Below are 13,402 nucleotides of genomic sequence, written 5' to 3'. Positions count from 1 at the left end.
ATAAAGGTTAAAAGAATTATGGATCGCGTAGCCGGTGTTGGGCGTACCCCAGGAGAAAATTTATAGGACCGACCGAAAGCTTCTTAGAAAAGACATGAAAATTAGATACATATCAGTGGAGAAAATCTCAATTTCATGATTTTTGTCACTAATATCTTTGGACATACAAGATATATCAACACATTTGACACCACTTAGGAAGCGCAAGAGAGTAGGCTATAATGTAGTATGTAGAAATTAATTCTCCATAATGGGTCCGTTTTCGATTTTTTAGGAGTTTTTCCAAAAGTTCCGGTGCAAAAATTCTATTTTTTTTTGCTCCGGAACGTTTTTAAACAGCCGCTTGCTGTATAGGTATATCCATACGCTTTCAAATAATACCAATTTACATATCAGTTTTGTAGAATCGGATAAGACCCCGATTTTGTATCCAAACTTTCTGGTCGCATAACCGGGTATTTCCTCTATAATTTCCCAACGAAAAAGGGGTTTATATCAGTGGGAATTATGCCATGACACAGTTGAGAGTATCATAAAGTTGACCGCCCAACTTTTGTCCATTCTTTAATGGTTTTCGATTACAATTTGTTGTACTTATCAATCACAACATTAACAAAAAAAAAAAAAAAAAAAAAAAAAAAAGCAAAATTATTATCTTTTTGGTTTGATATACATTAAAATTCGTAAAAGTTACAAACAAGATCAAAATAAGCTTCGGAGTTCAAAAACTTCCGATGTTCTTTTCCAAAGTTATATTTATCTAAAAATTGGTACGTGTAGTTCATAGTGGGTTGTAACTCCGGTGGCGAAACATTGTATGTGCAAGTTCACGTTTTACTATGGCACACATAAGGGCACCTTAGCATATTCGGTATTTTGACGATTTAAAACACATTTCCGAAGGATCTTGGGATCTAACTGGTAGTGGAACACTATACTATAGAAATGCCTTTATTTATTGAGCGCAGCACTTCTACATATTTTGTACATTAATCAATTTACAATATGGCTTCAATCTCACTATTTGGTCGTTACAAACGTTTGGATCAAAATAAGCTTACCTCTCAAGGGTATAAATACGACAAAGTTAAAGAAAACGTTAATTCGAATAGAGTGTTTCTAAATGTGACATACTCTAATATATTTTGTAACCTTGTGCGTATTTAGCATGTAAAGAATTTGACTTTTTACTGATTCATTAAAATGTCAAAAGCATTTCTCTAGTTTGTCATTTGAAATTTTTGTCGATTTCAATCTCAAACACTTCAGAAACTACAAGAGTCTGCTGGCAAGAACATTGATTTGCTCTGCGTTCCTTCCAAGCACCATTGTTTCAAAACTACAAATATTTCCGAGTATTGTTCGGTATTAAGTGTCTAGAAATCCTTTGTTAAGATTCGAAATGATATGGATGGGTAGAAGTTAACATGGTTCAAATATGTATTTTTGTGTTATTGAAAATATTTGTGTTTGATTGAGCTATGATGAATGACAACTCAATAGAATAGGTTATAATAACCGAAACTTAGGAGTGTTGTAGATAGGCGTCATTAGAAAACTGTATTAGATTTTGAAATTCCACTTATTGTGCGAGATAAGGAGTCAGACATCATAATTCCAAACATAATTCCGAATTGTAAATATTGTTTATATGAGTTGATTATTATACCCTCTACCATAGTGTGGACGGAATACTGCGTGAAATCTGAAATTTGACATTTTTTTGCTTTTTGTGTTTTTGGAATATGTACTAATACGAAGAAAATGGTACCAAATTTGGTATTTGGAGGAAAACATTGAGTTGGAAGTCTTAAGTTTGCCACTGGGATTAACTTTTTTACGGTTTGGTTGATATATGGAGAGGAGATTCGAAAATACCTACCAAAAAAGTACGGAAAATATTAGAAAGTATTAACTGTAGTATTTAGGGAAGGAACATAGCTAGAAATCTGACAATTGGAATGAGAGTCTTCAAAGAATAGGTTTTTCGAGATTCGAACCGTAAGTGTGCCAAAAGTACTAAAATGCATTAAATTTGATGCTATTTGGAGATATGTGAACGGATAAAGGTAAAAATTTCAAGTTCGGTATGAGAATAACGTTTGGAAAATAGGCTAGTATAACAAAGGGTTTTAATATACATTCCTTCTCCCATTTTAAAATACATAATAAGTGATAAGATGATGGTAATAGCTGAAATCACCGAAAATTTAATATTTTAGGACACCGCCATTTTAAAATATGATCATAACTCCTATAACATTGATAAATCTTTAAATATAATGCTTTAAAAAGTATTCACAAGATTTTTAGCCATTTCATTCCCGTTTTAAAAAGTAATCACAAATAATAATAAATGCCGAAAAGTCAAAATATATAAGGAGTTATGGCCATTTTAAAATATTGAATATCTCATGCTTTAAAAGGTGATCACAAATAATAGCTAAAAACGTCGAAAACTCAATATTTAAGGAGTTTTGGTGATTTTAAAATTCTACATAATTCATGCTTAAAAAAGTTATCACGCCGAAAACTCAATATTTAAGGAGTTATGGCCATTTTAAAATTCTAAATAATTCATGCTTTAAAATGTGATCAGAAATAAAAGCTAAAAACGCCGAAAACTCAATATTTAAAGAGTAATGGCCATTTAAAAATTCTACATAATTTATGCTTTAAAAAGTGATCACAAATAATAGCTAAAAACTCCGAAAACTCAACATTTAAGGAGTTATGGTCATTTTAAAATATTGAATAACTCAATAACTCATAACTCAATATTTAAGGAGTTATGGCCATTTTAAAATATTGAATAATTCATGCTTTAAAAAGTAATCAGAAATAATAGCTAAAACGCCGAAAACTCAATATTTAAGGAGTTATGGCCATTTTAAAATTCTAAACAATTCATGCTTTAAAAAGTGATCACAAATAATAGCTAAAAACGCCGAAAACTCAATACTTAAGGAGTTATGGCCATTTTAAAATTCTAACTAATTCATGCTTTAAAAATTGATCACAAATTATAGTTAAAAACGCCGAAAACTCAATATTTAAGGAGTTATGGCCATTTTAAAATATTGAATAATTCTTGCTTTAAAAAGTGATCACAAATAATAGTTTAAAACGCCGAAAACTCAATATTTAAGGAGTTATGCTCATTTTAAATTTCTAAATAATTCATGCCGAAAACTCAGTAGTTAAGGAGTTATGGTCATTTTAAAATCCTAAATAATTCATGATTTAAAAGGTGATCACAAATAATAGCTAAAAACGCCGAAAACTCAATATTTAAGGAGTTATGGCCATTTTAAAATTCTAAATAATTCGCTCTTTAAAAATTTATCACAAATTATAGCTAAAAACGCCGAAAACTCAATATTTAAGGAGTTATGGCCATTTTAAAATTATTAGTAATTCATTCTTTAAAAAGTAATCACAAATAATAGCCATAATTATATGGCCATTAATAACGCCGAAAACTCAATATTGAAGGAGTTATGGTCATTTTAAAAAATTGAATAATTCATGCTTTGAAAAGTGATCACAATAAAAAAACGCCGAAAGCTCAATATTTAAGTAGTTATGGCCAATTTACTTCAGATGGCATGGCCTGGTAAAAATAATGATTTGTTAGTAAGGTGATTTGTGTAATTTTATTAAAACCAAATATTAGAAATGGTAAGTTTTCCTATGTGGGTCGATAAAATTCATATTTGACCCAGCATATATTTGTTAAGGACATGCGTCACTTTTAGCACTACTGGTACTGTAGGAGAATGGCTGCTTGAGCCAGAGCAAAAAAAACACAATAAAATGTTCTTTAAAATTTATTGTCACTGGGGCAATTTTATTTAATCAAAATTATAATTAAATATAATTTGGTAATAGTTTTGCTCCTGATGGGACACTTAATTCTTATTAATATTCTTAAACTTTAATTTATAAAATTTGCGACTTAGGTCGTTTTGTTTGTATTAGCAGCAAGGCAGAAAATTATGTTAGCGTTAGATCGATTTAATGCAGCACGGCAGAGAAAAGGAACAATACTAAAAATAGATTTGTAATCGTCAACATAACGAGCCAGCATTGATCATATTTACTGTCTCTGCTGACGCTATTGCTTTGTTTACATTTCCACTCATTAGGGTAAATAGAGAAATTAACAACAACAACAAAGCATAACGTAACGGAGGCAGCAAAGATCATTGTCCGGCTTATGTTGAGACAAATATTGACCTTGAATCGAAGAATGCGATTAAAAGAGGAATTGCCAAAAATTGCAATTAGAAAAGAAATAGGGATGCCGGTTGAAAAATTTACAATGTAATTAGGGATGTCAGTTCAGACAAATAGGGATTGTAAATTATAATAAAAATAATAAGTTAATTATAATAAATGAAATAATAAGACTTAGAATAAAAATAATAAAATACTTTTGCTCCAACATTCCCCCGCACAAAGAACAACTGTTCTTGACCATGATGAATGATGAGGTGTTTTATTTGGTTTTAGAGATTACCATGCTATGCCTCTGCTCACAGCAACTCTTATGTTGGCCTTGTGGGGGATTGAAAGAGTCTTGAAGAGGAAGTAGTGCGACTTTGGAGACAGGACGTTTGTAGATTTTTCCATTCGACTTTAATGAGACAACTCTTACTTTTCCATCAGTACCAGGATGAACATCGATAATTCGGGCAAGCGGCCACTGGCCTGGAGGCAATCTTTCATCGAAAATAATGACAAGATCATCGACTTCAAGATTCTTTTGAGGTTTGAGCCATTTAGGGCGAGACTGCAAACGGTTTACATATTCTGAGGACCAGCGTTTCCAGAATTGTTGTTTAAGGAGTTGGACAACTTTCCACCGGGACAGTCTATCAATGGAGAAATTTAACAGATTTTCTTCTGGGACACATAAAATCGGTTCTCCAACGAGAAAATGAGATGGAGTTAGTGCTTCGAAATCTGAAGGGTCAGGCGAAATAGGACATAGCGGTCTTGAATTGAGACATCCTTCAATTTGAGCCAACAGAGTTGCCAATTCTTCGTAAGTAAGAATGCGATGCTCCATGATGCGTTTTAAATGATGTTTCGTGGATTTTACGCCAGCTTCCCAAAGTCCTCCAAAATTTGGGGAAGCCGGTGGAATAAAGTGCCAATTTGTGCCATTGTCAGCTAGTAGGTTTGCCAAATCTTCCGGTAGAGATTCTGTATTTCTTCTTTGTAGAATCTTAAGTTCCTTATTAGAGCCAATGAAATTCGTGCCACAATCGGAGTAAAGGTCTGAACACATCCCTCGTCGTGATGTGAACCTTCTGAAGGCAGCAATGAAAGCATCAGTAGAAAGACTTGTTACGGCTTCAAGGTGAAGAGCTTTCGTGACCATACATATGAAGAGACAGATGTATCCTTTTGTCGTGACAGAATTCCTGGCCGTTGATTGCTTAATGGTTATTGGGCCAGCGTAATCCACACCACTATGTTTAAAAGGTCTTGTGGGTTGCAATCGCACAGACGGAAGATTGCCCATTATTTGCTGCAGGGATTTGGCCTTGTACTTAAAGCACGTAATACATTGGCGTTGGACCTTTTTAGCAAGATTTCGGGCAGATAATATCCAAAACCTTCTAGTGACATAGGCTTGCATCTGGATGAGACCTCCATGAAGTGTCTTCTTATGAGCATCTGTAAATATTAAGAGAGATAAAGGACTGTGTTTGGACAATAACATAGGATATTTAAAATCATAGTGAAACTTAGCTTTTTGCAATCTGCCTCCAACACGTAGTACGCCATCGTCGTCAATAAAGGGACACAATTGGGCAATTTTGCTACTTGGACGAATGCTTCTTCCTGTCTTTAATATTTGTAGTTCCTCGGGGAAATCGACGTCTTGAGACAAAATAACAAGTTTTTGTAGCGCCTTATTCAATTCCGTCGCTCGAAGAAAGCCTTTATGTCGGATTTTAGAACCAGGTTTGTATTGAAGAAATCTCAAAATATAAGCCATGACTCGAGTTAACTTAGTAAGAGAAGAGTAATCAGTTAATAAATCCGGATATTTTGACACAGTAGAAGAATGAACGTTAAGTGATTTCCGCTTTTCCAGATTAGTGTCATAAGAGTTGTCTGGTTGTTTGGGCCAGAGATTTTGAGGATGAGAGAGCCAAAGAGGACCAGACCACCAAAGAGGATGTTGAACTAACTCAGTAGACGTAATACCACGGGAAGCACAGTCAGCAGGGTTGTCATGAGTTGAAATATAGCGCCATTGAGATATGTTAGAATGTCGTTGGACTTCACCGACTCGATTTCCAACGAAAACGTTCCATCTGGACGACTCTCCTCTGAGCCAGCACAAAACGGTAATACTATCAGTCCAGTAATAAACATTAGTAATGTTGAGATCCAGCATATCGTGTACTTTATGCATCAGTTTTGTTAAAAGCGTTGCTCCACATAATTCTAACTTCGGGATAGACAAAACCTTTAGGGGGGCAACTTTTGTTTTTGATTGTAGTAAGTTTACTACACCTTCTCCATTATCATTCAAAATTTTAATATAAACCGCGGCTGCAAAAGCTGAAGTAGATGCATCGCAAAATCCGTGCAGCTCGACGGGGCATTCTTTAAAACTGCCTAACCAGCGGGGAATGGCAATGTTTTCGATGCCTTTTAATCGTTTTAAGTAAGAGTGCCAATTAGATTTCATTGTATCAGAAACATCATCTTTCCAATCGAAGCCTTCGAGCCATAACTTTTGGAAATAAATTTTCGCTTGTATCGTGACAGGTGCTAGCCATCCCAAAGGGTCATATAATTTGGCGGCATCAGAGAGAAGACTAGCTTTTGTGACGTGAGGTTTTATGGGAAAATTAACCTCAAATGAAAACGTATCTTTGTCAGTATTCCAACATAAGCCCAAGGCCTTTACCAAGTTTGGTCCATTTAAATCAAAAACATTTGACTTTTCACGGAAGTCTTCTGGTATGTGGGACATAAGCTCTGGAGAGTTAGAAGTCCACTTACGTAAATTGAATCCTCCAGCAGAGAGTAGTTGGACCAACTGTTTTTGCAAAAATATTGCTTCGGACTCAGAGTCAGCTCCAGAAATAATATCGTCGACATAAGTATCAGATTTTAAAATCTTACAAGCTTCAGGGAAAGTTTTTCTTTCATCTTGAGCCAATTGATGAAGAACTCTTATTGAGAGATACGGAGCCGAGGAGGTACCATAGGTGACGGTTTGCAGTTTATATACGTGAATGTTAGAATCGGAATTTCGCCACAAAATTTGCTGGTAATGTTGATGGTTTTCTATGACTCTTATCTGACGGAACATTTTTTCTAAATCTGACCTGAAACCAATTTTGAATCGACGCCAGCGATTGATTATTGCCGGCAAGTCATTTTGTAAAGCAGGTCCGGGGAACAGTTCCTCATTTAAAGATGGAGAAAGAGGGATTTTGCTGCTACCATCAAAAACCACACGTAATTTTGTCGTGGAACTTGATTCCCGAATAACGCCATGATGGGGCAGAAAATATCCGTAAGGATGAATGGATTGAGGATAGGGACCAATATTGACCATATGTCCTAGCGATTCATATTCATCCATAAAATTCCTATATTCTGAGGCAAATTTGGGGTTTTTAACGAATTTACTCTCCACTTGTTTTAAACGTTTTAAAGCGCTGAAGTCACTGTGACTAAATACAGGGGAAGATTTGCCAAGTATTTGAGAAATGAATGGTAATGCAACGGTATATCTTCCATCAGAGCCACGAGAACAAGTTTTCTTAAAGAACTCCTCACATGCTTTTTCTTCGTGGGTCATTTTTCTTGTTTCTATGAGCTCTTCTTGTTCCCAAAATGCCTTAAGTTGTGTGTCTATGGAACATAAATTGACATTGACGGAATGCGCATAAGAGATTTCGGCGGTAGGGCCAGAAACAATCCATCCAAAATGGGTAAGTTGAAGAAAAATGCCTTTTTCGAATTTCTTTTGTTGCGGTAGTAGTATGTCTCCGTATAAATCACCACCAATAAGTAAATCTATGGGATCATTTTTATCAAATTCAGGGTCAGCTAGAGAAAATTCTGCTAAAGACGGCAATTTATGTCTGTCCACAGGACCAGCACAATAATTATTTAGGGAAGGCATGACATATGCTTGGCCTCTTAATTCAAAGCCTGATTCGTAGTGAGAGGCAAGAGCAAATTTAACATATTTTTTAACCATTACTGTTTTTCCACCTACACCTGTGATCTGAGCTAAAGTGTTGTATTTTTGAAGCCGCAAAAGTTGGGAAGCACTTTCCGTTATCAAAGATGCTTGGGCTCCTTGATCCAAAATGGCCCTTAATTTGAAGTTTCCAAATTCGCTTTTCACTAATACACGAATGGTTGCTAACAGAACATGAGGCATGACTGTGGTATTCAATAGAGACAAGTTGACATTAGAATTCTCAACGGCGGAAGTAGAAGCTGCATTATCGTTCCTGCTATGAGAAACATCGGAGAAACTTGAGGTATTGCGAGAGGTATAATCGTTGTGTACAATCGTATGATGAGCGAGGTGGCAGGATTTACAACGACTTGTACTTTTACAGTCTCTCGAGAAATGACCAATATTTAAACAATTTCGACATACTTTCTTGGAGTTGATAAATTCAAGCTTCGAGGCAGAGGGCATCGCAAGAAATTTGAAACACTTATAAAGAAAATGACGCTTACCACAACAGGGGCAATTTTCATCGTTTATCGTCGCCATATTTATTCGACGATGTTGAGTCATTCTTTGGGATTGATACGATTTCGAGTTGTTTGATTTAAAATGTGGCTTAGGAATGCACTCAGTAAACTCAGAGATCGATTCTAATGTGCGAAATGTCGTTTCGAGAAAGTTGTATAAGATGGTAATTTTAGGAATTTCTGTGGCAGCTTTTAATGATTGTTCCCATTCTTTGCATGTTTGCAGGTCTAATTTACTGACAGTAATGTGAATCAGGAGCGGATCCCAATTGGAACAATCAACACCTAAACTGCTTAGAAGAGCCAAGCTATTTCTCGTAGAATCAAGAAGATTTTTTATGCTTTCACATGAACCATTGGATTTCGGGATACTAAGTAGTTTGCGTAACACAGTGTCAGCTATTTTTCGTTTGTTGTGGTATCTTTTACTCAATGCAGTCCATGCAAGATCATAGCTTGTCTCAGAGGCAGGATATTCGTTGACGATAGTTAATGGGGTATCTCGACAAGAATTTTTCAAAAAATAATATTTTTGAACATTGGACAAGCTTTGGTTGTTGTGAACCAGCGAAATAAACATGTCTCTATATGACACCCAATTTAAATAGTCACCAGAAAAAATTGGAATGTCGATTTTCGGAAGACGAATGTCTGGGATAATGGAATCGTTTCTTTGAGAGGAACTTGAGGCATGAAAAGTAGAATGAAAATTTGGAGAATTTGGAGCTCGATATTCGGCCATAAAATCAAGCAACTTTCCTTTACCACTGAGATAAATTTTGAAAAATGAGTAATGCACATCTTCATGAAAATATGGGACATCATCAGTGTTGATTGATCGGTCACGCACCGCATCAAAAATCTGCTCATGGTTGGCCTCAAAAGTTTTCTTAATTTCTTCTATCTCGTCGAGACAACTTTGACACAAACCTCGCGTTTTTTCACCAACAGACAATTGATCGAAGTCAGAAATTATGCGTTGGACACGGCTCATTAAAATCCTTTGGTCTTCAATTGCTCTCGAGTAATCCTCCATTTTGAATTTGATTAAAATTTGAGGCAGCAAAATGTGTCAAAATGGCGCAAATGTTCATAAATTTATATAAAATGTCTATTCAATTTCTCACCAGTATGAGACAGGACCAAAATATAACAAAACTTGTTTGAGCTATTGTTGCAGTACGAAGTCTTCACTTTGTTTTTTCCAAAAAAAATATCCTTTTCAGCACAGGTATAAGTATTGAAGTTCAGCACAGTGGTAAGTATAGATGTTCAACACAGGGGTAAGTATTGAAGTTCACAGTATTATTCTTTTAAATTTGTCCAATTAATTTTCTCTGGGTGTAGATTTGTTTAGATTCAGAATTTTCCCAGAATAGCGGCAGACATATATTTTGAAAAAATGTTCACAGTTGTTTAAAAGATTTTTATCGCAATTTAATTGTTTTGGAAGTTCACTTTTACTATTCTTTAAAAGTTATTAATCTTTCTCATATTATTCATTATTTTATTTCACAAATTTGAGACCGAGTAAAGTTATTTTCTTTTTTGATTTAATTAAAGTGCACGAACACTGTTTTTAATTAAGTTTTAGCGTCAGGAATTTTCACTTGTCCCGGGTTTCGGCACCATAAAAATGTAGGAGAATGGCTGCTTGAGCCAGAGCAAAAAAAACACAATAAAATGTTCTTTAAAATTTATTGTCACTGGGGCAATTTTATTTAATCAAAATTATAATTAAATATAATTTGGTAATAGTTTTGCTCCTGATGGGACACTTAATTCTTATTAATATTCTTAAACTTTAATTTATAAAATTTGCGACTTAGGTCGTTTTGTTTGTATTAGCAGCAAGGCAGAAAATTATGTTAGCGTTAGATCGATTTAATGCAGCACGGCAGAGAAAAGGAACAATACTAAAAATAGATTTGTAATCGTCAACATAACGAGCCAGCATTGATCATATTTACTGTCTCTGCTGACGCTATTGCTTTGTTTACATTTCCACTCATTAGGGTAAATAGAGAAATTAACAACAACAACAAAGCATAACGTAACGGAGGCAGCAAAGATCATTGTCCGGCTTATGTTGAGACAAATATTGACCTTGAATCGAAGAATGCGATTAAAAGAGGAATTGCCAAAAATTGCAATTAGAAAAGAAATAGGGATGCCGGTTGAAAAATTTACAATGTAATTAGGGATGTCAGTTCAGACAAATAGGGATTGTAAATTATAATAAAAATAATAAGTTAATTATAATAAATGAAATAATAAGACTTAGAATAAAAATAATAAAATACTTTTGCTCCAACAGGTACAAAGAATTATTATTATTATTCTGCATTAATCGTCGATCAAAAATAAAAAACTACATACCGTCTGCCTTATCATTACAATAAAAATAATAAAATATTCCTTTAAAATTAAGAAGTTACTATAACTTACTTTTAACTTACCAAGTAATGAGTAACAGCTAATTGTTGTGGCCCATTTTACAGCTTAATATAATCCAATCAACCAAAATGCTAGACTTCTTCCTTGTCCTTAACTCTCTTCTTAGGCGTGTCGATTGGCCTCAATTGTGTGATCAGGAAAGTTTTTCTGTCTTTGGTTCATTTGAACCCCTAAATATTTTGCGACCATCTCCAAAAGCAAGAGACCCCTCTGTATCTCCAGATTTAGACTCGTCTATATGTTTTGCTTGTCTACAATATTTGGCTATATTCGTCAACGAAATCAGCATAACAAAGCCAGAAGTTTACCTTTTGTGTATTTCGGATATCGCCTGTTAGTAATGTTTGCATTTTTTCACAAAAATTAGTAGAGGTCCATTCTTCCCGCTGTCCTAAACTCTAGTGTCCTTTGGTTTTTATTTGTGACCTTTATAACGGCTGCAAAACCAGGAACATTTTCAATTGTTTGTCCATTTCAACCCCTAAATATATTACGGACATCCTTGAAAACAATAGGCCTTGCCCTTCTGCCCCTAACCCTACTACAAAATCTATATTAACATCATTATTGGCATCTTTTTATGCGATTTTTTAGATTTTATACTTTTATGTCATTAAAATTGACAAATATTGTCAAAATCAGTCCAGCCATTCTTGAGATATAAGCATTCTAGCTAACATCCAGTCCCTTTGTATATATAAATTGTATATATTTCGTTATATATATCCGATATATTTACTATCGGCCTCTACATAACGGTCAGAATTGACCTCTTCGTCTATTCGTGATTTCGCCAGGATTAAAAATATTCGCGGTTTAATGGGGAATTGACTTTTATTTAATACAAATGTTATGGTCAATATCACCCACTAAATATTACTCGATGACCATCAAAATTGGTAGGCTTCTGTCCAACCCTAAGCTCTATCCCCATGCTAACTTCCGAATCGATTGGTCTATAATTGCAACCTGTAGAGCAACTGCAAAATCAGGCAATTTTTCAGTTTTTTGTCCATTTTAACCCCTAAATTCTAAATTTCGTGAGGATCGGGCCATAATTGCGACCTGTAGAGTGATTACAAATTAACATGGACAGACGGACGGACGGACATACATAGCTATATCGACTCAGCTCGGCGATATAGGAAGATACATATATACTTTCCTATGTGGAAAACCAATATTTCGAGGTGTTACATAATTTTTGGCCCAATCAAACTTATAATACCCCCAACACGTAGTGTTGTAGGGTATAATAAAACTTATCGAAAAATATAACATTTTCATCAGAAAACGTCAAGATTCAGGTGTTCTAAACGTGTGCCTCAAAAACAAAATATACAAGACAGAAATAATACCATAACTGTTTAAGAATATTTTATACACCATCCGCTTAAGTATTCCTACCTCAATACCTGGACGATTGGTGAATGCTCAATTTTTTGTTTCGATATTTTATTCAGGACACAATTCTTTACAGCCATGAAACTAAGCAGGTTTCATTCGGTTATTACTTTTACAACAAGGCTTAAAAGTTTCAATTAGATAAAAAAAGAAAATTATCGAAACTCTAAAAGTTATAACGAATGAAAGAAGAATATCGGAACAGCAGAGAAAACATAAAGACATAAATAAGCCAACGAATGCTCAAGGCTGAAATATATTTTAACCGCTCCAATATATATTCTCTGTTTGTCCTTAACTTTGAAGCAATTGAAAGTAATGGTAAACGCTTACGGTGGTTGAGCATTGAGCATTGGGAAGGCAACAGGCAATTGAGAAAGGAAAATATCGAAAAGTATTGTAAGACGATTGGGCGGTCTGAGGCTTCTTGGTGTAAAGTTGTTGAATTGCCATTCTATATTCTCAGGTTTCCAGTCGTTCATGTTTTCTTGTTCCAGATAACAAGAAAAGTTTGTCTTCTTTGCTACAACTTTTTTTTATCAAAGTGTAGAGGCTATTCCTTTTATTGTTTTCGAACAACAAAATCGATATGGCATTTAGTTGTGTGCCTTATAATCGTGGCGTGTGTGTGTGTGTGGGAAAATATATGGCGTGGTGCAACCCATACCATCTATTTTTTGACATTCCATTATTTTACACGAAAATTAAAGGTATCTACAAAAAAACGAATAGAAATGCAAAAGTATTAATTATTACAGCTGGTGTGCTGAGTTCAATGCAAAAC

At 34.7% G+C, this 13,402-nt stretch overlaps 2 protein-coding genes across 2 annotated transcripts; both read right to left on the bottom strand.

The window, feature by feature from the left end:
• Positions 1-3,817: 3,817 nt before the first annotated feature.
• LOC131806908 (uncharacterized) lies at positions 3,818-11,066 on the bottom strand. The gene is made up of 2 exons (XM_059131780.1): positions 9,885-11,066; positions 3,818-6,025 (listed from the first exon to the last, which is right to left on the bottom strand). The coding sequence occupies exon 2, from the start codon at positions 6,011-6,013 to the stop codon at positions 4,502-4,504; it is 1,512 nt and encodes a 503-aa protein (XP_058987763.1). The 5' UTR covers positions 6,014-6,025; positions 9,885-11,066; the 3' UTR covers positions 3,818-4,501.
• On the bottom strand, positions 6,205-13,100 carry LOC131806852 (uncharacterized). Its single transcript, XM_059131648.1, has 3 exons — positions 12,952-13,100; positions 7,156-8,504; positions 6,205-6,374 (listed from the first exon to the last, which is right to left on the bottom strand). Exons 1-3 carry the CDS (start codon positions 13,098-13,100, stop codon positions 6,205-6,207), a joined length of 1,668 nt encoding a protein of 555 aa, XP_058987631.1.
• Positions 13,101-13,402: the final 302 nt, after the last annotated feature.

Source organism: Musca domestica, unplaced genomic scaffold (assembly GCF_030504385.1).
Source record: "Musca domestica strain aabys unplaced genomic scaffold, Musca_domestica.polishedcontigs.V.1.1 9, whole genome shotgun sequence".
Taxonomy (NCBI): Eukaryota; Metazoa; Arthropoda; class Insecta; order Diptera; family Muscidae; genus Musca; species Musca domestica.
Note: the sequence above shows the minus strand (reverse complement) of the source record. Positions and strands in the feature narration are given on the sequence as shown.